Source organism: Mercenaria mercenaria, chromosome 5 (assembly GCF_021730395.1).
Source record: "Mercenaria mercenaria strain notata chromosome 5, MADL_Memer_1, whole genome shotgun sequence".
Taxonomy (NCBI): Eukaryota; Metazoa; Mollusca; class Bivalvia; order Venerida; family Veneridae; genus Mercenaria; species Mercenaria mercenaria.
The window spans coordinates 54,960,822-54,984,907 of record NC_069365.1 but is presented as its reverse complement, the minus strand read 5'-3'; the positions used below and the strand labels follow the sequence as shown (position 1 = coordinate 54,984,907).

Genomic DNA, 24,086 nt, shown 5'->3' with positions numbered 1-24,086 from the left:
GTAGCAGTAGCAAAAGCGTGAAACCTGCAGAAGCAGAAGCAGAAACTTGAAATTGCAATATGGCAGTAGCCGTAGCAGCAGTATAAAAATGTGTTACTGATACTGCTCCTACTGCTACCGCCAATATAATGTTTTTGCTACCTATATTAGTGCTGCTACTTCAAATTTCACGTTTTTTTGCTTCTGTTTCTGCTGCCACAGATTATAAGGTCCTCTTGCTGCTACTGTTACTGCCCATTTCAAGATATTGCTACTGGTACTGCCACTGCCCATTTCACGTTTTTACTTCTGCTCCTGCTGCCACTGTTACTGCCAATTTCACGTTTCTGCTACTGCTACTGCTATTGCTGCGACTGCTACTGCCAATTTCAAGACATTGCTTCTGGTACTGCCACTGCCCATTATACGGTTTTCTTCTTCTTCTTCTTGTCGTTCGCGACTACACTGTCAGACCAGTAGCCTCGATGAAACTTGAGGTTTGCCGCAGATCCTCAATGCCTCCATACAATTTCTGGTGGATTGAGGTATCTATCGGCCAAGTCACAGCTCGCTCTTGGTCATGCCTTTTACATCTCTGAAGTATATGCTCCGCAGTCTGATCTTCTTCACCACATGGACAAGTTGGCGATGATGTCAGTCTGTATTTCTTGTATATGTGAGCATTGAGCTTGTTGTGCCCTGGGCGGAGCCTGACCATCATCACTTGTTCAGGCCGATCAAGGAGATGAAAAGCTTCTTCCTCCATCCTTGGTCTCGTTAGTGCCTTGATGATGGTGACTTTCTCCTTGTAACTCACAGGTTCTGTTGGTTGTTCTGACTGAGCTCCTAGCTTAGCCAGTTTGTCTGCCTCTTCATTGCCTGCAAGTCAACAGTGGGATGGAATCCACTGAAGTGCTACTTTGCAGGTTATACTCAGGCTCTGCATTCTCCTAGCTAGCTGCGGAGCTTTGTTATTGATCAGAGCTTCCATGACAGACAGTGCATCTGTGAGAAAGACGACTGAGGAGCTTTCTTCTGCCGAGTCTTCAACCATTGAGACGGCCTTCATAAGTGCTTCAGTCTCTGCCTTGTAATTGCTGCAGTGTTTTCCTGTGGCTGCATGTAGTGTTTCTCTCTTGCCAGATGGGTATTGAATGAAAAGTCCTGCTCCTCCATCTTTGACGGCGCATGTGGCTGATCCGTCTGTATAGACATGAGTCCATGATTCCGGAGGATAGTCTTCATTGATCATAGCAAGTGTGAGACTCTTCCGAATGCCTTCATCCTCTTGCTTTCCGCGGTAAAGACGAGGAACAGCAAGTTTCACAGTCACTGAGGACAGATCATTCGCTAGTGGGTTTATAATGTCTTCACTACCTAGGGGAGTCGTTGGTATGCTCAGCACAGTTTTGAACTCTCGGTTGAGTTTCTTTGCCTCACGGTTTTTACTTCTGCTACTGCTGCCACTGTTACTGCCAATTTCACGTTTTTGCTACTATTACGGCTGCTACTGCTACTGCCAATTTCACATTTCCGTTACTGCTACTGTTGCTAATGCTACTGTCCATTTCACGATTTTGCTACTGCTACTGCTGCTATATATTTCAGGTTTCTGCTACTGCTACTGCCCATTTCAAGTTATTGCTTCTGCTACTGCCACTGCCGATTTCACGTTTGTTTTTTAGCTACTGCTACTGCTGCTACTTCTGCTGCCAATTTCACGTTTCTGCTATTGCTTCTACTGCTACTCCTGCACTGCTACTGCCAATTTCACGGTTTTGCTAACGCTACTGCCACTTTCATGCTTTTTTTCTACTGCTACTGCTATACTGCTACTGCTACTACTGATCTTACTGCTACCGCCAATATCACGTTTCTGTTACTACTACTTCAACTATTACTACTGCCAGTTTCATTGCTACTGCTGCTATTGCTACAGCCAATTTCATGTTTTTGATGCTGTTAATGCTACGGTCGATTTCACGTTTTTGCTACTGCGATTGCTACTGCTGCTGCTTCTACTGCCATTTTCACATTTTCTAATTTTGCTACTGCTACTGCTCACTGCAACTGCTAACTTCCTATACATAGAAACGCGTTTATATAATTTATTACGGTTTATATATTAAAAAATACTGTGAATTTATGATAACGTAATTCGCAAGCAGTATGTGTAAACTAATATTTATCATGTGGCGTTTAATAACACCTCGTGTCTGACACAGTGAAAACACATTTTCCGAAACCGAAATGGTGATCGCTCCATGAGCAGTAACACAAGAGTCATACATGTGTTGTATATGAGGTCTTGTTTATGCGTTAATACATGACCAGCATTTATTGTAAAACTTTTAAAAATATGTATAGTCGTAGCATGTATTATAAATCCATGCTGCAAAACTCTGATTTTTTTGGAAGAAAAAACTTATTTGGATTACTGGTAGAGAAAACTGTTACGATTTCTCAATAAAAACGCTTGCGTCTCATAGTAGTTTCATTTGACAGTATAAGTATTTTCCGGGTATGGTGCGCCTAGTTCGAATGTATAAGAACGCGGAACTGAAACTTACCTCAACTGCATTTATCCAGCCATTTTCACGCGTCTTTTGTGCTTTTATCCAGTCTGATTGCGCCTTTTCAAGTTTTGTGCATGAACTATATCCAGTAAATGCCGGAGAAGAAAAAACTGAGAACTATCTACTTGAATTAACTAAAGTTTACAAATTATATCCATTACCTGACAACACAACCAGTACAACTGCGATTGTCACAGGTTTCAACATTTTACCCAAATACGACACTTTTAATGTACGCTGATCGAATGCCTGTGGATTTATTAGGTCAGCGAGGGCGCCAAGGGGTCTGTGCTGTTTTTGGAAATTACCTGACAAGCTGACATTCAAAGCTATTTAACAATGTTTAGTTGAACAATACAATTTTCGAAATTTATCTGATTGTTTACTTCAAGACTTTTACATTGAATGAGCTTCGCATTTTCGGAAAATTAAGAAAAAGGTAAGAAAAAAACTGAGCACAATTTTACAAAAGTTTAACATAAACATTGAACAAATCCTAAAACATAATGATTAAATATGCAGATATCTCAAATAATGTAATAATATTAGACAACCTTTGATTTTTTGAGAAATCACAGTAAATGACATTGATCACTAGTCAGTTGCTACATACCTTGTGTGCATACATCCTATGCAATAACATAAATATAACAGCCTCAATAGCTCAATGGTAGAGTGTCCGCTTTTAGTTGCGGAAGATCAGGGTTTCGTTCCCTGGCCGCGTCATAACAAAGACGAATGGTAAGGCTGTACAAGACGGTAAAAATAAGCCCACGTTAGTAATTGTTACTGGATACCTAGTTTGTCGCACAAGATCTGTTGATTATATGCGACGTTAAATAAAATTAACCTTTACCTTTAAATCATAAAACATGTATTTTCCATCCGTCATTCATTGAAAAAGTTGTTCGTCCAGGGACGTAAATGTACCATTTTTGAAAAAATATATAGTTCGGTTATAATCAACATGTTACCCTTATCAGTTAATTGCAAAAAGGGTGTGATAACATTTAACATTTTCATTCACATTTATAAGCTACCAGTATTCTTAGTTAATACGTACGAACTGCATTAATCATTTAAGAAAACCTGGTTGTTGAGTAGATGAATATAGACACGTTTATTTTTTATGATCGATACGAAATCGGTTAGAAATGATAACAAAGATCATGTTTTTTTTTCCGCAAGTTGGTCGAATTTCCACATTTCTACCAGAGATCCGGATACAGATTCGGCGTTTATGTGAAAGTCCATCTCCTGGTCAATTTCGAAACTAAACATACGGCATCGGTTCAGTCGCACTAATGTACGTTATCAACTGGTGCGCATAACAAATCCAATGCGGCTTTTTTTAGTCAAAGCACCTCGATTCGGTGGGTAAACTTACGATTAATTCATCTATAACGGATTTTGGAAATGACATATGGTCTTAGTTTAAGTACTCGCATGTGATTGACGTTTTTCAAAAAGCCTTCCGTTAAGGGAATATTCGTTCAAACTGCACGTTTGGAAACATTTCCCCATCCACCACAACATATTATATCCCATAAAAAGTGGTTTGCTGCATTTCTAACGAATCAAAGCTTGTACCAAACTCGAATAGTTATCGAAATGTAAACTTTCGAAAAAAAGCTTTCCCAGTTCACTAACAGAACTGATGCACTTGCTTGCGCTCCAGCCATGCGAAATTGTCCAAATTGTTTATGTTTTACTTGGCATGTATCTACTTTTAAGCTGCCGTGACAGTAAAAACTAGTATTTAGAAACAAAGAATTATGTCAATAACATCCACGACTGGATCATAGCATTTAAGATTATCGTGCACGTGTACACTATTGGAAACACCTGTGATATGCTGTTACTGTCTATCAAAAGTTACAGGAAACATGAAGCAAAACACTCATACAGACACTAAATAGAAAAATGGCGCGAAAAAAATGGTAGTCGCATAATGGCGGACACAAATAGTCCTCAGTTTTTTTTGCTCTGTAGAGCTATTTTCCTTATTTTCTTTGCATTTTTTTTTTTTTGCTAAAATCACATGACAGATCTATGCTTGACATGTAGGTTAGCATTTTCATAATGAAATAACAACATGACAAAATTTTTCATGGAAACTTAGATCATACACCAACAGTATAATTTGGGGTCTCATTTTTTAGCTGATTTTGCAGTTTGTGTGTTTGACTGAAATTATTTTTCTTGCATCAAAATGACCCCCACTTTTCTTTTGATTTTTAGTTAACACTGACAATATTCTTCAAGAAAATGTAAGTTACAGAAATTTAAAATGGGTCCTGATGTGTGCTGCGGTCATTGGAAATAGGTCAGTTTTATATAGAATAAAGAACAACAACTATTTAGTGTGTTATAACCTAAACAAAGATAGATGATCTTAAGCTGCATCTAATATGTAATCCCCAGGAATAAATCACACGTGTGTATCTCTGTTTCATCGCTCTCAGAATTGTCACAATTTGACGAAAGTTAAAAAAGAAGACCACAAAAGTAGTCGTTCTTGGGGATTCAGTCACTTTTGCAAGTCTGCCATTTTAATCAAAGAAGCCACAGAGAAGACTTAAATACAACTCACAATTAGGCGCGACTACTGCCTCACATCGTCAACCAATTTGTAAACAAAACTGACCTTATGAAACAAGTGACATTAAAGCATGTTGCCCCGAAGGAAACGTGTGTTATTTGCAATAAAAATGCATCGAAATTGAGTACAAGTGTAGAAGCCGGTTTCCATGGCGAGATTCCAATTTTGCCATAAAGAGCTTTTTTAACATGGTACCCTTCAAGATAATCTGTGATTTTTGAATTGAAATATTATAAAAAATAAAAGGTAAGGGTAACACGGAGCACCCCAAACACAGCCATTAAAAATCCAACAACAGGTACATTTTAATTATATGCAAATTACAAGAAAGTGTGTGTGTGTGGTGGAAGGGTGGGTGGGTAAGAGGTTGATAAATGGGTGAGGGGTTGGGGAAAGTGGAACGATATCAATATTAAATACTTCTGTGTGTGAAAAATATATATTTTGTAGTTAATTAAACTACATTCACTTGTTTACTCACAATTCAGCTGATATCTTCCTAGACATAATGGATATCAAAATTAACATATCGGAGACTATAGCAACATGTGCTGTAATGAAAGAGTTATTGGAGGTATAGAGACCATGGGAGGGAGACTTCTTCATATTTCATACAGGCAGACATTTTTTTTTATTTCCATTTGTCAGGATACTGGTTATATGACCCAGGGAAGTGCCTACGCCTTTAGTATCTTGAACAATGGTTTGGGTCCAATCGCTAAGGTGACTATGTCTTAGACTAGCTGACAAACGAATGCAGAATGTCCTTTGTTAAAACGTAGAGCTGGTGAGACCAAATATCTCATATATAGAATTTTCCTCTGGCTACCTTGCCTAAATGATTCGTGTACCAATGATTCGTAAATGATTTCTATTATGAGCTAGACAATTTCAGGGATCAGGCAATTCACTAAATGTTTCAAACTATCAATCTTCAATTAAAAATGATCAGCTCAAACTCCTATAGGCTGGAGACTCTATACTTGACTGGTCTTTTTGTTGAAGTTCCCGTCAGACAATGTCTTTGAATCAACAACATACGAGTCCTATCGCATAGATGCTCGGCCTCTGTCCTCTTAAACTCTATAAGATTGCCCTGACTCCTGGATGCTCAGCGCCTATATGCTATCATATGTAGCATTCAACTACCATATAGGTATTATCCCCGATGCCTTGGCTGCACTTCGCCAATAATGCTGAACCGTCTATAAGCTGGAACTCTCCTACTATCTCAGTAGATTACCAAACTCTGGGTCTCTGTCTCAGCTTCCCGATGCTCAGCCTATATATGCTATCGTCTATAGCATTCAATTACCTTTAAGGTAAAACTCCTATGCGCTGGCCCTATAGCTCGAAACCTTATCGAAATTCTGCTACTCTTCTTCTAGTCTAAGAACTTCCAAAGTCTTCTTTTTAATAATTTATCCGCCCTGACAGGGTAACTGCAATAGTCTATTTCTCAAGGTACTGGGATAAATTATTAGTTGAATCCTCGATGTGTTTTCTTCCACCGCTGAATACCGAATGAGCTCTCTGTCGTCCATCTACCTATTTATACCCCAGCAGACGTGCTATTTTTAGAACTTGTTTCTGATTGGTCCAAATTTAAACATAACGTTTTACAACGAGTACTTGCTCTATCAAATATCTGGTTCCCTTTAACTTTTGTATATGACATAATGTGCGAAGCTGGGACCCAGCCATCTACATAATGAACCCAAATCAGCCACAAATCACCCAAATTCTATTAATTACAGCAATTCAACAAAAATTATAGCAATGACAACATGAAAAAGGAGTCAAGCACTATCTGTGCTTATGTGTTACGTTATCAGTGTATTAAATATACAAATTATTCTGACACCATTACTTGCGGGATTTGAGACAAATTTAGATGTACACATGTTACGCAAACTAGTTCATATGTTGTAGTTTGACTCTCAACAATGCTTGTTTTGTAATCCTGCAGACAGTTTATTAAAGTCATATCTTATTATCTTTTATATTTTAAGTAAGTCATAGCTACTAAATGTAAATAATTCATTTTGTTCTAAACTTATCGTTTTCTGCGTCGATGTCCCACTTTATTATAGTGTCATATTTTATTTGTATCAAACTATCAATGTTCTTACTTGTTAAGAGATATTTAGTTTAAGCATTGAAGTTAAAGTGAAAAAATCAGATATCATCTCTAATCAAACGTCCATTTTCATGTTTTACAGAATGGACTTTTGCTACACCCTGCCACTCATGATTTATAAATGCATCGTCTTTAAATAATATGAAGAATATGAATATCTTAAACATGTATTTGAATATATACACTATTTCACTGACTAAACCTTTTTATCGTTTTAAGAATATGATGTATAAAGAAAGAAGATTTTTTTCTACCTAAAGTTGAGTTTGAAAATTATGTTTTCATGTGCAAATATTCAACAAAGCTTCATAAAGACATTATAAATACAACTACTTATCATTTATAAAAATATATTGATGTGTTTTAATAAGAAAAACTAATTAATTTGAAGGCTACATTGAACGTAGAGCGGTATACTTATGAAATATGGCATTCATTTTGAAATTCAAGATGACTGCCGCACTGATGTGCCGAAACATTTTACCAATGGGAATTCTTGATAGGTGACACATAAGTATCATAAAAATATCAATTTCAGAATATAAGGAAAAAGTCCAAAGATATGGCTTTTCTTTTTTTTTTTTTTTTTTTTTTTGCTTTTCTTTCCATGCAAATCACAAAACGGCTCTTAATAACGTTACACGTCATTAACTGCAATCGTTTCATTTATGCATTAAATTAAACAAGGCTTCGTTTTATACAACTTTATCATTGACAGCTGTTGTAAATAACATATACCGGAAATTAACTTGTAATTCAATTTTAAGTTCATACGTATATCAACATATAACGGATAATTATGTCAGGTTCGTACTTGTATTCATTTTGTTTACACTTAAACATAATTTATATTTTAAACTCTTCCTTGTAATGCATTTAACCTGTGTATCTGATCAATCAACTTTAAGGTATGCATGTATGAAAGTTTATTGTATGCATTTTGCACTTAACAATCTTTGGGGGAAATTAAATTTATAATGCAATATCACTGATAAATGGTGTTATCCAAACATGTACTTAACCATACTATAGCCCTTTAGTGTCATAACATTAATAGCCTGTGTTTTCTTGTAACAGAAAATTAATGTTCTTTAAACCATTTCAATAAAACAAAATGAAATGTATTGATTTCTTCGGCAGTGTTTAGGTCAGTATTCATGTACATTTGTACAGTTGTGTACTTATAAAGCGTGTATAAGTAAATATTATATTGATGAGCGGCAGCTGTTGACTACCTAACGTTCTCTCTGTTATTTATTTTCCATAAGATATCTGCTAAATATGGATTCTTGTAACATATTGTATTCAGTTGTTATAACGTATACCGTTTCTACAATTAGTGTTCATTGCAAAATTTCTAACAAAAAGCATAATTTCTAAGTTCATATCAAATTCTAGTAATAGCCGAGTTTTTCAAAGTGATTGACATTAAAGTTTATTAACATCTTTCGTTCTGTTTAGTTCATGAAACATCTTCCGTTTGTCCTATCAGACATCTTTGAATCTTCTACGTTAGTTTCTGAAACAACTTTCGTCTTTTCTATATATGTTCGTAAGACATATTTCGTTTGTTGTATATTAACTCATGAAACATCTTTCGTTTATTCTCAGTTAGTTCGTTAAACAAAATAGCTTTCATTTGCTAAGCGTTGATTTGCGAAAGATCCTTCAGATGTTTTAATCAAGTATTCTGGGGTTTTTTCCAACTTCGTTTAAGATTTTAAGACAGAACGGTTACAAAGCTCTTGATATTTCCTATAGTGCAATGTTTACAGATAGGAACCTTATCACAATGTAGTAACATGGTTAATCAAATTTAAATGTTACGTTTGTTAGGTATTTAACTGCAAACAATCGGAAAGTCTCCAAGATGAATTTTTAGTACCCATTTTTTTACCTCAGCAAGGTATCATTTATTCTACAAATCAAATTGAGCATTTACAGCTCGTTAAGGCTTTACATCTGATGTAAATAACAACAAATAAAACAGTTTTTTTTATACTGCGCATGAACTTATACAATTAGAATCATAATGGCAGGTAATCCAAAACAATGGACATGATAAAACTTTCTACTATGTTAAATGATAGTCAAACCTTTGAGAAATATTAGGAAAAACAATTATCGAAAATATAACTTAACAGTAAAGTAATATATTTTATGTTCATACAAATGTAGCAGCCACACAATATACAAAGGCATTATGAGCTTTAAACGATACGCTGAAACTTTCGGGAAAGGGTAATAAATCTGTGAAAAGATACTTTGTAAGCATAGAACGCAATCAACCAACTTAATAGCAGACTCGGTTTGATTGAGTCTGTTCATGAGAGGTGATGAAATGTGCAACGCCCCTCACGACCCTAGCACCGGCTTAAGCGGAATTCTATCACGGTAAGAATGAATGTACTCTAATGATCCTATAGGACCAGAAAATATAACAACAAGTTTGTTTTATTCTTTCATTCTGAACATCCTGTATAGGAAACATTAAGAATTACAAGATGCTTTGTGTCATTTTATCTTTTAAAATATCTGTTTTCGACACCAAATAAAATCCAGGACTTTTAAGTCTTTTTAAAGCTGAAATTAGTCATGTTTACAGGAGAAAAATAAAAGTCCAACGTGATTTATCTTAAACACTATTTCCCTCCAAAGTACAATTTATGACATTTTAACCGTTTATTTTGTCGAATTAAAACTCTAAACTCAAATACAAACAGTAACATTGGTACTAACATTTCAATCATTTTCTTTCTAAATAAAAAACAACATCCAGTTCACCTAAATATGAGGAAAAGAGTCGGCCAGAATTTTCTTTAAAAGCACATCGGATGCCGTATATCCAGTCGGATTGCTAAAATCAACTGGACATTTTCTTTCAATTATTTTTTGAACGAATAAATTATGAAAAATGGGCCATTTATTGTTCTTACCTCCTAAAATTACATGATATTTATAATTTGATAAGTTATGAGCGATATTTTGTTTTTCAAATCACGATTTTGCAAAGATATCCTGGCAGATGTTAACGCAGAAAAAATATTTATAAAACCAGAATAAAACAATTATATTTATGTTGCATATATTTTGTAAAAAGTTTTGCTAATCTGTAAAAGTGTAGTAAAAATGTATAACTATTTTGTTTTTGATTTTAGGTTATATATTAAATTATGATACAGAAAAAAAACTTAAGTTCTAAAAATATTGTGTTTTCTGGTGTAGTTTGCAAGACCTTTTTTAAGAGAGAACATATATATCAGGTTTGGAATGATGTTTTCCGACAGGTAATTGGTATTCCAATGGTAAGTTATTGTGCACCATTTGTCGCAGATTTGTTTTAGTTGTGTTCTAATAATAGCAGTATGCTTCAAAAGGAACTTCTTTTAAATCAATTCGAGACTGCTTTATTTTGTTTTGTTGCATTTTATGCTTCCGAATGATCTTCTTTTACATTTTATCAACTATCGCAACACCATGTGGTAGTCATAAAACGTCTGCCCGTGCTTTGGCTACGTTTTGTTATATTTTCTGGTCTTTTAGAACATGGGGCCATGTACATAGAGTTCCACTGAAGGACACTCTAGAGAGTTAAGGGAATACTATATCTTTATGGTATGCCTCGGACCATCAGCAATGAATTAATTAAATGAATACGCGATTATTATAATGCGGTCATCCAAGGTCCGATAGGGGACTGTAATGGGAATTATATTGCCTTGATGTAACCTAAATTATTCGATTTCATTAAATAAGTACAATTTCCGTTATGACTGAGATTTCTTGGTAAGAGAAGTCAATATTTGTATTTGAGTCTGAATTATGAATCTCACAACGAATTAATATATGATTTTGTAAAATGAAGTTGTCTAGTTTGTTGATAACTGTTCGCTGTCTAGCTTCATGTAGACTTGGCTTTAACAACGTCATTGAGTACCTACATTAATTTTACAGTTTCGTAAGTTTCGATTTGTCTCTATACATGAGTATATCTTTTTCCTTTTTGTATTCCTGTGGTTACTGTTACGTATGTTAGAGTTTCTCCTGCATTATAGGAACATGAATAGGTTTAAAAATAGAGATTTAGTGCCAATAAATCGGTTCCTCATTCATATACTAGTTTGTTTGTGTCTGTAGGATGCATCTGTGTTTTTTATTATTCCGATATTTTTTGATATACATTTATTTATGTTACAGTCTGTCTTGACGTTAATACCTTTCCACGTTAAGTGTTGTATTTGCGACTGCCTTCTTTAAATGTGTTTTTATCAGTAGACTAGTTGTTTTCATTTCTTTTCTAAGTCGCTTTGTTCAAATGGAAATTTATCCACTTACCAAGTAATTCGGAAACAAGACTTCATGCATTTCCACTACCGTCCATGAACAGGCTCAATCAAATCGAGCCTGCAACAATTTTCGTTTTTGTCGTGTTGGGCGACCTGTGAAGCTTCCACTTTTCTCTATTATATTATTTTAGTTACAACAATGATATAATTATCATGATTGTTATTTCAAAACTGTGTATATTTCATTTGAATATGTCTACCTTAAAAGCTGTCAGTGAGCTTTCCTCATCAAGGAACACTGGAAATGGAGTTGCTGCTGAGTTGTCTTCCGTTGTGATTTAGTTATACAATGTACCTGGCTATGAAATAGATATTGACAGTTTAAGTCATCTGTATCTTTTTGTGACAATATCATTTACATTTGAAATATTTTTATTACGTCATTTTCGTATCGTAAATTAAATACACAAAAAATAAAATTTATAAAAGATTGGTAGGCGAGCAATCGATACAACACACAGCCCTTGTATTATTCCTAGCAATGTAATTCCTAGATTGCCAAAAACTTAAACTCGTGCACGATATTCTTCGTACTAATATCCTTTATCATAAGTATTAAACGCCTGAATTACCTAAATTTTGAATAAGTATATGAATTTCTGTTTATCAAAGGGAAACTATCAAACGAGAAGAGACCATGGTATATCAGCTGGGACGAATATTTCATGGGAGTAGCTCTTATAACTGCTCAAAGGAGTAAAGATCCAGTAACTCAGGTAGATAGTCAATGTCTAATCTAATGTCAATATGCATACATTCATTATATAACATGCTTGTTAGTTGGATAGAACTGTTGTTGAGAGTTTTCTTTTGGGATAGTATTCAATACCAATGTATCATGTATGCCTATTTTGCTAATATCGTAAAGAAAAAACTGTTGAAACATTGTAATGATTTAGCATTTATGTGTTTTTGTTTGATATGATAGAAAATTTATGGAAATGCGGTATAGCTTGATCTTATTTCATAATTTCACATCGAAGCGATATGTGTGTTACTTAGTCACATTTTCTGCTTAGGTTGGCTCTTGTATAGTGAATGCCGACAAACAATCATTAGTACTGGGTATAATGGTATGCCAAATGGATGTAGTGATGACACCATGCCATGGGGAAAGCACCAACCAGACAAACTCAGAAATAAACAACTTTACGGTATTGTATTAATTAAAAAGACTCTTTAAACTATGTAATTGTAGACAATAATGAAAGATCAGAAGACGGCTTCATCGGTTTCTTTAACGAAAAAGGTGTCAGCTACTGTCATGAATAAATTTCTAAAGTTATTTTATTTTAAAGACGGCCTGTTATTAAGAAATAATGCATAGAAAACCGTGTTTTAACGTTATTAATACACGGAAAGAGGTTATACGTCCGCGGAATACTTTTGGCGACGTATAACCGATTTTGAGTGTATTGATTTAAGAAAAACACGATTTTGCTATACATTATTTCGATTCTAATATGCCCTTAATTTAAAACAGTAGATAAAATGTAGTAGCGCTCATTTTAACGTGACGTCATTTTAGTGTAAGCGTGTTTTAACAGAAACAAGGATATTTATAGCCTAAGGTTATTAACTTTGTATGTGGATATATGCACGAGTTCTGCAGCGGTAATACTGCGCGACTTTAGGAGCGCAATATTATCCGCGAAAGAACGAGTGCATATATCCACATACAAAGTTGATAACCTTTTTATTACTACCCACTATCAAATAATTAATTTATGTCTAAATTATCGTTCTGTAACGAAAGACAGGAAAAATACGAAAAGAATTTTTCCGAAAATGTAATAAACAAATCAAACTCACGCGCATTAATATTTTCCGCGAAAATGACATCAACTTGTCGCAACGTGCGCGTGAACGCCATGACGTCACGCGATTCTTTCCATTACAATGTTAAGAAAACATTCCACGTCCGATATGAAAGCGTTCCACGTCAATATGGAAAAATATTGCACGATCGCGGTCCATTGAAACTCAATGGAAAATTATTTTAGGTATGTAATAATAGAATATATGATAGCTAATACTAACTGAATGCAAATATTTTAACTTTTTAAACTTTATGTATTTAAATGTTGGCTTTTCAATTTCAGTTTGTCATTCAGAAATGAACGCCATTTTAAATAAAGTTTCTTCGGACGTCCGTGGCTGTACTTTATACGTGACATTATTCCCGTGTAACCAGTGTGCCAAAATTATTATACAGGCGGGCATAAAGGAAGTTGTGTATTATGACGATAAACATCACTATAAAATAGAAACAAAAGCTTCAAAACTTATGTTGGAAACGGCCGGCATCAAAACTAGGTAACCTTACTGATGTATATTAATGCAAGATTAAAACCACAGGTACTCTGGACATATAGCCCCCGTGATGACTTCCTGTCAAGATTTGACCGATATTTATCGTTTTTGATTTTTTTACTATATATTCAACAAATCACTCACGTTTTCCAATTAAAATGCGTCTTTTCACTATTTACCTTCATTTGCCGATGATAATTATAAAAATGACAAGGTAGTTCTATTGCCATTTTTTCAACCAACGGAAGGGGATTGGACCCGGCTTGCAATGAAAACGCCAAATTCCGTGAAATACAAATGTATGTACAAAGAACTGCAAAGTTGGGCTCGATCTGCTTCTGGCGGTTAAAAATTGCAAGAGAACTACCTTGTCTTTTTTCTATAATCGGCAAATTCTGAACACTTTAAAGTAAAACAGCATTTTAATTGAAAGTTGTGGTTTATTTAGTGTCTAGATCTATATATATTAGATAAATATCGGTCAAATTACGGCGGATTGTCAACACGGCGGCTATACGTCCAACCGCAGATTACCCGTCATCAAATCCAGCAACAAAAATGGACAACATAACATTATGTTGTCCATTTTTGTTGCTGGTTTTGGGGTGTTTTTTTATGTTGTCCATTTTTTGTTGCTGGATTTGATCACAGGCTTCAGAGAGTTCATATGTAAGTACGATGACACTTATATTTGTTGAGCGTTGTGTACATAGCACATTCATTTTGATGAAGTCAAGAATAATCTTCAATTTATATACGGAATGGTGAGCACATTGCCTCCCTCCTCCATCTTGATACTTAAATCAACTTCAGTTCATTCCCATTATTTCCAATAAAATTATTTGTAAATAATACTCAAATGGATAAAATAATCTAAATCTACTTTTAGGAGAACAGTGATGTTAATTCTGTTAATTGACTGCTGTTGGATTGACTATCCTCTCCTAAAGTACAAATGAATGTTCAGTCATAATCTATTTCAGGCAATATGCACCGTCGCAGCTAAAACTGAGGATTGGACATATAGAAAGCAAACTTTGATATGTTTTAAAGTGGAAATTAAAAGACGGTGTGATAATATTGCATGTATGATGGTCCCCTCCGGTAACGCGGTACTTAATTTCGCCGAAAAAATAGAATAATAAAAAGAACTTACTTTTATGTATTTCCTAGACCATGATGAACTGTTGTGTCTCAAGTATCTATCCACGAGGAATCAATAATTTAAAGCCATGTTTTGAAATAGTTTATCAAACTCAATCGGCCATATTGCATAACAGGTGCTCCCAAGGGAGTCCACTCTGGTACCGCGGTAATTCTGTCATTAAAAGTATGGTGTCCATGAAGGACCAACATTTTCAACAATGAACTGGAAAACGTTACTTAACACTGTTAAACCACAAAATTTATGAAAATAACTTATTTTACTTTTTTGTTCTTATTTTTTGCAAATTTTATATAAAAAACCCTCTAACTTGCTGTTATTTAGTCAATTTGCAAACAGTGAGGACATCTAAATACACTGTTCCTCCTCAACACTTTCACCTCTGAGCAGTACCTTAAGTGTGTCCAGTGTGCACAAAAGTCACATTTTCCCCAGGTCACGAAAACAATAGTGTCACATCCCCTAATCTCCTCGGGTTGCCAGCCAGAGCAAACACAGCACAAATCTTCATTTTCCTGTTCAGAGACAATACTGTCTTCATCCTCTGACAGAAGATGTATAGGTCCACCAGTTTTATTCACTCATGAGGTGCTTGGCATAGGGTCTTTCTGATTTTGTGACAGTGTTTGATTCGTGTATATTATGTTTTTTTTTTCAGAATTTCCAGTGATTTCAATGTTTGTTTTTTTTCAATTAAATTCGTCAGGAAAGAAGGATGGTACATACTTGTTTAGAGATTTTTTGTTTACAAAGCTTAGTTGCGTTCGTTCATGGCACAGAAGACTGGTCATCTGTGTTGAAATCCTTTGTTCACATTTGTGCGATAAGTGATTGGATTGGAGTGCACCTGTATAAATCAGAAGTTTTGCAAAGATTCATAGATGACAGCTGGAGCAAGATCCACATCAGAAATGGTGGATTTATCAAATGGAAATAAACTGGCTTTCCTAAATGCACCTTGTAGATTTTCTGTGGACAGAGCTTTCATGTATGGTTTGGCTGTCAATGCTGCCACACTGTACTTTGAAATGGTAAGACCAGGGTTCTGTTGCATGTAAGAGTGACAAGCCATAACATACATCTTCTTGAATGGTCCAAATACCCCAACATCCAGTGGTTGTGTCAAATGGCTTGTATGTGGAGGCAGAACAAATAATATCACATTGTTTCTTTCAGCCCACTGAGTAAGAGTAAGGGAAATGTGTGATTTATGTCCATCATACAGTAATAAGGTTGGTATCTCTGGTGACAGATTTGCATACTTCGCAAAATGGTTTGTGACAACACAGGCGTCCTGGAGAAATTCAGGGTTCTAACGTTTCCCAGAAAAAAACAAAGTATGGTGGTATAGAATTACCAATGGCATTACCTCCTGCAATGATTGTAACCAAAGAAGACCTAGGTGATGTAACAGCTTGCGGAGTTGTGTCTTTACTACAAACCACCTTTGGTGGTTGGTGCTCTGTGGACACTCCAGTCTCATCTATGTTGAAAATCCGTTCTGGCTTGTCTAGTAAGTTGTGTTCTTTCAAGATATATTCAAGTTCACAGTAATAGTTATCAATGGTTTGTCTTGATGCAGATTTAGCTCTAGATATGGCAAGTTTCTGTGGTTTTGCAATTTTTAAGTTAGGCCATCTCTTAACAAAGTCATAAAACCAACAATCACTGAGACTTTCAGCAGACTTAACAACTTTCCAAGATGTAAGGCATAGTCCCTGGTCATGTACTTTATTTTGGACACATTATATCCATAGCCTATGCCTGCCATGTAAGAAATGTGCTTGACAAGCTTTTCTTCTTCATCTAGAGAAAACAATGGCTTAAACCCCACAGTTACGTCAACAGCAACCAATCCCCGTGTTCTGCCACGTAGAGTTGATTCTGGAACGTTATACTCTCTAGAAGCCCTGTAGACTGACATGCCCTTCTGTGAGGCTTGAAATGCCCTCAAAAGATTTGCCCTGTCGTATTTCATCTTGTTTTGCTTTGCATTCTGAAAATAAAATGTAAATCCTTTGAGCAAAATTGTGGAAGAAGAGAAATAAAAACAAAAAATTCATTATGATGGCACTTATCCGCTTCCGTAGATTTTTTTTTCATTGGCGGTCTATGACGTCATAACACCATTTTGCAGACGGCCTTGACTTGTCAAACTTTCAATCGAACTTTTTAAGGGTGATTAAAGGATAAAAAATGGGTGAATGGTGCAGACATGAACAGAAATGGTGGGTTTTATTGTATTTTGTATGAATAGTAGGGTTACTTACCAGTATTGAAGACATTTTCACAAGTTTTCGTCCCGATGAAAAAAGAAACACTTCCGCTTTCAATTTCACGTGGTAAACAGTTGACAGAGGGCGCTTTGTATGCAAATTAGGTAATATACGGATTACCGCGGTATCAGCGGGGACGCGGTACCAGCGGGGACGAGTATAAAACGAAAAGTGGTTTTCAGACATTATTACTTCAGGGACTTCTGATGAATCGTGTCACATGATTAAAACGAGACAAATCCCGTAGAAATGTGTTGAGTTAAAAGTGAGAAAGGTTTCGTAATAGAACACAAGTATAGCAGTCCCTGCCAGTACAATTGTTTCATTTCTGGACGAACATATTTCCGTAATGTTTCCTTGATAGAAGTGTAATGGAAGTTGAGACATTTCCGTGATCATCTTCCGCTTTAACTATGGGCCGCTTTCATTGATCTGGATTAACCACCCACTCGTGACGTAATTCATTTCATACGGATTTGGACAACATACCGCTACTTTAGTGCATTTATTTTCATCCTGGAGCTATAATTACACTGGATAACCGGCTATCCTGACGCCCGCTGGACAAAAAACCCCGCTGGAAATGTAACCCAGCTGTAAATCGGTAGTTAAAGTTTTTTCATTTATTTCTATTGAAACGAAGCCAATTCTTGCAAATCAACTTTACTGTTTTGTCAAGGAATGGACATAGCTTACGTTTACAATTTCTGGGCCGAAAACGATCGTTATGTTTTTAGAAATTCGCTAACAATTTCTTCAGTTTGAAAAATCGAACAAAAATCCAAAGTTTCGCGCAAATTGTTTTGTTTATGAACAGTCTGTGAAAACTTTTATCATCTGGTTTAACAGATGTGTCCTTTCGAAACATCTGTGTGAAGTTTCCGGGTTCTACGATTTTTCTGAACAAATATATTAGCCGTTAAATAGGCATGGCCGAAAAAATATGACTGTCGAAAACGGCCGCTGTATTTGCAATAGGCAGTCGTTGAAGTCAGCTGTGGGCTATCGAGAATACGAATGTATGAAAGTAAAAACACTGTCTTGTAGACATGTTATATGCCTCGAAGTGTCTCTTCTTCATGTATATTTTGTGTCTGTTTACTCTATCTGTGTTTTTGCGGTTTCTTTCGTCTTTCATTGTCCTTTTGGTTAAGGGTCAAAAGTTGCTTAGTTCCTTTCCGCCCGCAGTGTCTTGTCCGGGCTGTGATTCTACATGCATGGACTGATTTTCAAGTATTGATTTTTAAAGTTAAAATATGTGTGACCAATGATACAAGTATATGTGAGCCCCAATCACGAATGACCACCTCCAATGTCATTATCACAAAACAAACTTTCACAGAGCTCTATATATGTATTTTGTGTCTGACTGGCAATTTCTACATGCATGAATCAAATTTCAAATATATTCATGTTATTCCATAGGAATGGATTCTTGGATCTAAGATATCCCAGTGACCTTGATTCTTGGATCTAAGATATCCCAGTGACCTCAGCAAAGTTTTGAACTAGGTACGGACCTTCGGATTGACAGTCCAAATCGGTTTCACTAAACCTCTGAGCCACATCGATAAACGAATCCTAGTATACCTAAACACACTAAAAGTCTATGTTTTATGGCAGCATACAATAATACTGTGTACGCGTAAAGCATCATTTTTTTTATACAAAAAGCCATATATGTGAAACAATGTACAATACCTAACGTTGAACAAAATAACAGTATAAGATCTTGTTGACAGAAAGAGCAAATCAGTGCACTGCATAAAAGGGGAGTACCTCTTGTGACATAAATCCTGGGATCCGGGATCATAATTTTATGGTCGTATAAACAAGCAAAGAAGAGTTCCGATCTACCTTGTTATATGTTGATTAAAGCTACATGTGGCTGGCATGTTAAGAAATAACTGAATTGATAAAGGAACACCATTCTTTAAAACAGTCATGAAACATTTTCCAAAGTTCTGCTTATTTAGATTTGAAACAATTGTTCTCTATACATCAACAACTTGCAGTTTTAGACCATATATAAACTGGTATTTGTTGAAAAGGTATTTATGAATAAAACAAAATAGCAGATTTACATTAGGAGAAATTAAATAATTATGTATGAACAAATAAGATTATACACCTATCTAGCACAGCACTAAGAACACCTTTTCAAAACGAGAACCGACATTTAAGAATCATTAAAGATACTGAATGTTTCAAACGATATTCAAAGGACTGACGACCAGAAGCAATCACTGCCAGTAATACTTTTTACATACAAAGGTATTCAAAATCATCGGAGTTAATGGATAGTCTATAAATGTTAACATCCGAGTTCAGCGACAGCAATAGCGGCCGTTTTCGACAGTCATTTTTTTTCGACCATGCCTATTTAACGGCTAATAAATTTTTTCAGAAAGAACGTAGAACCCGGAAACTTCACACAAGTGTTCCAAAAGGACACATCTGTTAAACCAGATGATAAGAGTTTTCACAGGTTGTTCTTAAACAAAACAAACAGCGGACGTCAGGACAGCCGGTTATCCAGTGTGTTATAGGACTTCTTTGTTAAATGAATATAGATCCCGACATCAATGATTTATAAATTAATGGGGTTCAAGTATAGGGACACGTAAACATGAATATTTACAGTCGATCAATACACCTATATAGTCGTACGGATAATCTTACTGTTCGATCCATCTTTTCCGTAGCATGGGTTCTCCCTGATTGGCAATATATTTTACATTATAAAAGATCTCTGAAAAAAGATAGGAGACTTTAGAAGGAAGGATAGTTTATATTATCTGGATCTTGCAAAATAAAGCTGCAATTCGCGAAAAAAAACTATGTTACCGAGTAGGCGGATCAAACAGGGTAATTTTATGTAAAGAAATGTTTAGAATTGTAAGATAAAGTAATTTATTGTTTTCCAATAATCAATATTATCAGGCGTAAATGAATTTGGTTTATCTGATATATCTTCAATCGTTCATGAGCTTGTGAAAAAAAAATGTGTTTTTTTTTTAAATGTTTCCTCTTTACAGTGATATAATTTTCAAACGGTAAGTTTATGATTACCATCTTGTTTTTTATTGAAACCCATAATAAATATCCAATTTTGAATACACTTTTAGGTTATTTTTATACCCCCCTCCCCGAAGGTGGGCATATTAAAATCGCACTGTCCGTTCGTGCGTGCGTGCGTACGTGGTTGCGTGCGTCCGTGTAAATTCTCTTCTGGGCTGTAACTCTGCCATCCATAAAGATATTTTAAAATAACTTGGCATAAATGTTCACAATAATGAGATGACGTGTCATACGCAAGACCCAGACCCCTAGCTCCAAGTTTGAGGTCACACTAAGACGTCAAAGGTTAAAACAGGGCCTGTTTTGTTTCCAGTCCATCCGTGAAGGGATATTGAAATAACTTGGCATAAATGTTAACTATAATGAAATGACATGTCATGCGCAAGACTCAAACCCCTAGCTCCAATGTCAAGGTCACACTTAGAAATCAAATGGGTTTTGAAATTACTTGGCATAAATGTTAACCATAATGAAATGACATGTCATGCGCAAGACCAAACCCCTAGCTCCAATGTCAAGGTCACACTTAGAAATCAAAGGTTAACAGGGTCTGTTTCGTATCCGGTTGATAACTCTGCCATTCATCAAGGGGTTTTGAAATTACTTGGCATAAATGTTTCCCATACTGAGACGATATGTCGTGCGCAAGATCCTAGCTGTAAGATCAAGGTCACACTTAGAGGTTAAATGTTAACAAGGTCTGTTTCTTGTCCCGTCCATAGGTCTGCCACCGTTGAAGGGATTTTAAAATCACCTGGCATAAATGCTTGGGGGCATTTGTCACTAATAGTGACAGCTCATGTTGTTACTGTTTTGCGCGGAGTACAATATACCGTTATGTGCTCGTTACATTTGCATTTCTATAAAGACATTGTTTTTATATGTTTACTAACCCTTTTTACATTTTAAACAAACACTAATACCTTAAAATGAAGACTCGGACCGCATAAAACGACAATAAATACGGAATCCTGCACGTGCCGGTTGTAATGTCTCGTCGCGTTTACAGAGCGACACACGACAATGCGAAATGACATTGCGACAATGCGAAAGGATTGTCATGCGTCATGTCGCGTTGTCGTGTGTCGCGCTCAACAAGATAGAGCACGACATACAACAATGCGAAGTGATATCGCGACAATGCGATACGATGCACGACCACGCGAAGTGACACTGCTTGACAGAGAAGAAGCCTGAGACTTTGCATGATCGTATTATTGATAGTGTGCCAGTTACCATGCGTCGTAAATCAAAACTTCTTCTTCAAATGTTGAAAGACCATCCGAGCATGAGTTGAAACGCTCAGGGAAATTTAGAAGTCAATGGAAAACCTATTGCTGGATCTAATATGATTGATTTAGTCAATGATGTCCTAAGACAACGTAAAGGATCCAACCCAAGAAGATGGCAAGAATTTTTTCGAGGTCTTAGAGAATCTAATGGTCCTCAGGAATATGTTGGCAACAGACAGCGCTGGTTATGGATGCAGAGAGACGGGTCCGAGGATGAAGTGGATGGGGATGAATTTTTTGAGACCAGTTCCTACTTACCGCCTACACCATTTAAGTCTATAAAACGTGAACCCAGAGCTTCAACGTCCCAGTCTTTGGAGGCTTATTAACATGGACAGTAAAAGAGAGGTAGTGCTTCATAAATTTTACGACGATCCAAAACATCCTGCAGGATATTCGGGCTTACAAAAACTGTATCGGTCAGCTCAAAAACAGATCAAATCTTTATCTTTAGATCAAGTCAAATCACGGTTGCAGGAGCAGAAAACCTACACGTTGCATAAACCTATTCGTCGAAAATTTAAAAGACGTCAAATATAGGTGGGAGGCATTGATCATCAGTGGCAGGCGGATTTAGCAGATTTACAGAGGTTAATGAAAGACAATGATCAGTTTCGTTATTTGTTGTGTCATTGATGTGTTTTCAAAATACGCTTGGGTTGTTCCAATTTTTAATAAAACAGGTTAAACTTTGATTCAAGCGTTCGAGTCTATTTTGAAAACTTCAGGTCGATCCCCAAAGTCCTTGCAAACTGACAAAGGGTCTGAATTCAAAAAATAAAGACTTTCAAAAGTTCTTAAAGTCCAAACGTATTCATTTTTTTCACTACGCAAGCATTGTTGAAAGATTTCAAAGAAGTTTGAAAAGTCGCATGTGGAAGTATTTCACACATGAAAAAACGCGACGTTATATTGATATTTTAGATAATTTGGTTCATGCCTACAATCATAGTTTTCATCGGAGTATTCAAACAACACCCGCATCGGTCACTGAAAAAACAGAACATGAAGTATCAGAACACTTGTATAGATCAAAAACAAAATCAAAACCAATCTCGGTCAAAGTGGGTGATTTAGTTCGCATCAACAAAACAAAGCGAACTTTTGACAAAGGGTATCTCCCAAACTGGACCAAAGAATTATTCAAGGTCATTCACATTCGCCGTTCTTTGCCACCAATCGTTCAGTTAGAAGATTTGGGTGGGGAAAAAATTGAAGGATCCTTTTATCTGCCTGAAATTCAGACTATAAAAGACAAAGATATTTACGAAATTGAATCAGTCCTTGCTCGTCGCACAAGGAAAGTGGGTGGAAAAAATATCAAAGAAATTAAAGTTCACTGGGAAGGTTATCCAAAGAAATTTGACAGTTGGATTCCAGAAAGTCATTTGGTATAAAAGACTCTACATTTAGACAGGATGTCTCAGTCAGATTCGGCTAGCGTGGAGGTGACAGACATTACTCCGACGCTTTGTAAAACTCGTGAGCAAAAAATCGTCTCACTTACATGTCACAGATTTTTGCCATTTATTTTGTGCTGGTGGTTTCCATCATTCAACTCTATCTGAAATCTGAAGATAGGATTTGGTTAATTCTGCTCAGTAGCACACTTGGGTACATTTTACCTACCCCAGGTTTAAAATTCATAAAACAGCCTACGTTGCAAAGTCTAGCTATTGGTCACCAGCGATGAATTCGTTTTACATAACGGTGCTCAGTGAAGGCTCTATGGGCATGTATTCTAACAATACCCAGAGTGAATTCAGAATAAAATTACCCAAACCCATTCATGTCAATAAAGATGATTATGAAATGGCTTTGGTCGAACTCATCATTCCTTCTCAAATTGTCAATGTGACAAAGGAGGAATCTCAATTTCAAATTGTTACCACCCATGCCAAACATGGGAAGGAATTTAGTAAATTTCCTTCCAGCAAGTGTAGGAAAATCAATGATCAGTACACGTTTCATTGCTGTATCAAATCTGGGGTGTATTCTTCCCCAGAGCATCTCCTTACTGAAATCGAAAATGCTATTCAAAAAGAACTTGAAGACATTTTCCATAAATTGTCCATAGTGTTTCATATAGGTTATTCCCAACCAAGGAGACGTATCAAATTCAATACCGATACAAGCATGTGGGTATACATTTCCATCCTAGTTTATTACTTAAGCTAGGGGGAAAAGTCAACATCTGGGAGATGTTTATCTAGGGGATGAAAATCCTTTTCCTTACGGTGTGGATTTGAATGTTGGCACTAATCATTTATTCATTTTTTCTGATCTGGCAGATTTTACTTTTCTGGGAGATATTGA

The 24,086-nt window shown here is 35.9% G+C and overlaps 3 protein-coding genes across 3 annotated transcripts in view; 2 read left to right on the top strand and 1 right to left on the bottom strand.

Moving 5' to 3' along the window:
* The window catches only part of LOC123557260 (uncharacterized), a 291,086-nt gene that overhangs the window by 98,609 nt on the left and 168,391 nt on the right, over positions 1–24,086 (top strand). The gene's annotated exons all lie outside the window — the stretch shown is intronic.
* LOC128557062 (deoxycytidylate deaminase-like) lies at positions 7,720–15,743 on the top strand. Its single transcript, XM_053543631.1, is given in 6 exon segments — positions 7,720–8,103; positions 12,256–12,359; positions 12,663–12,690; positions 12,693–12,797; positions 13,746–13,959; positions 14,940–15,743. Coding segments are annotated over 6 exon segments (516 nt in total). The 5' UTR covers positions 7,720–8,096; the 3' UTR covers positions 14,998–15,743.
* On the bottom strand, positions 16,138–17,540 carry LOC128557064 (uncharacterized). Its single transcript, XM_053543634.1, has 2 exons — positions 17,392–17,540; positions 16,138–17,117 (listed from the first exon to the last, which is right to left on the bottom strand). The coding sequence occupies exons 1-2, from the start codon at positions 17,404–17,406 to the stop codon at positions 16,746–16,748; spliced, it is 387 nt and encodes a 128-aa protein (XP_053399609.1). The 5' UTR covers positions 17,407–17,540; the 3' UTR covers positions 16,138–16,745.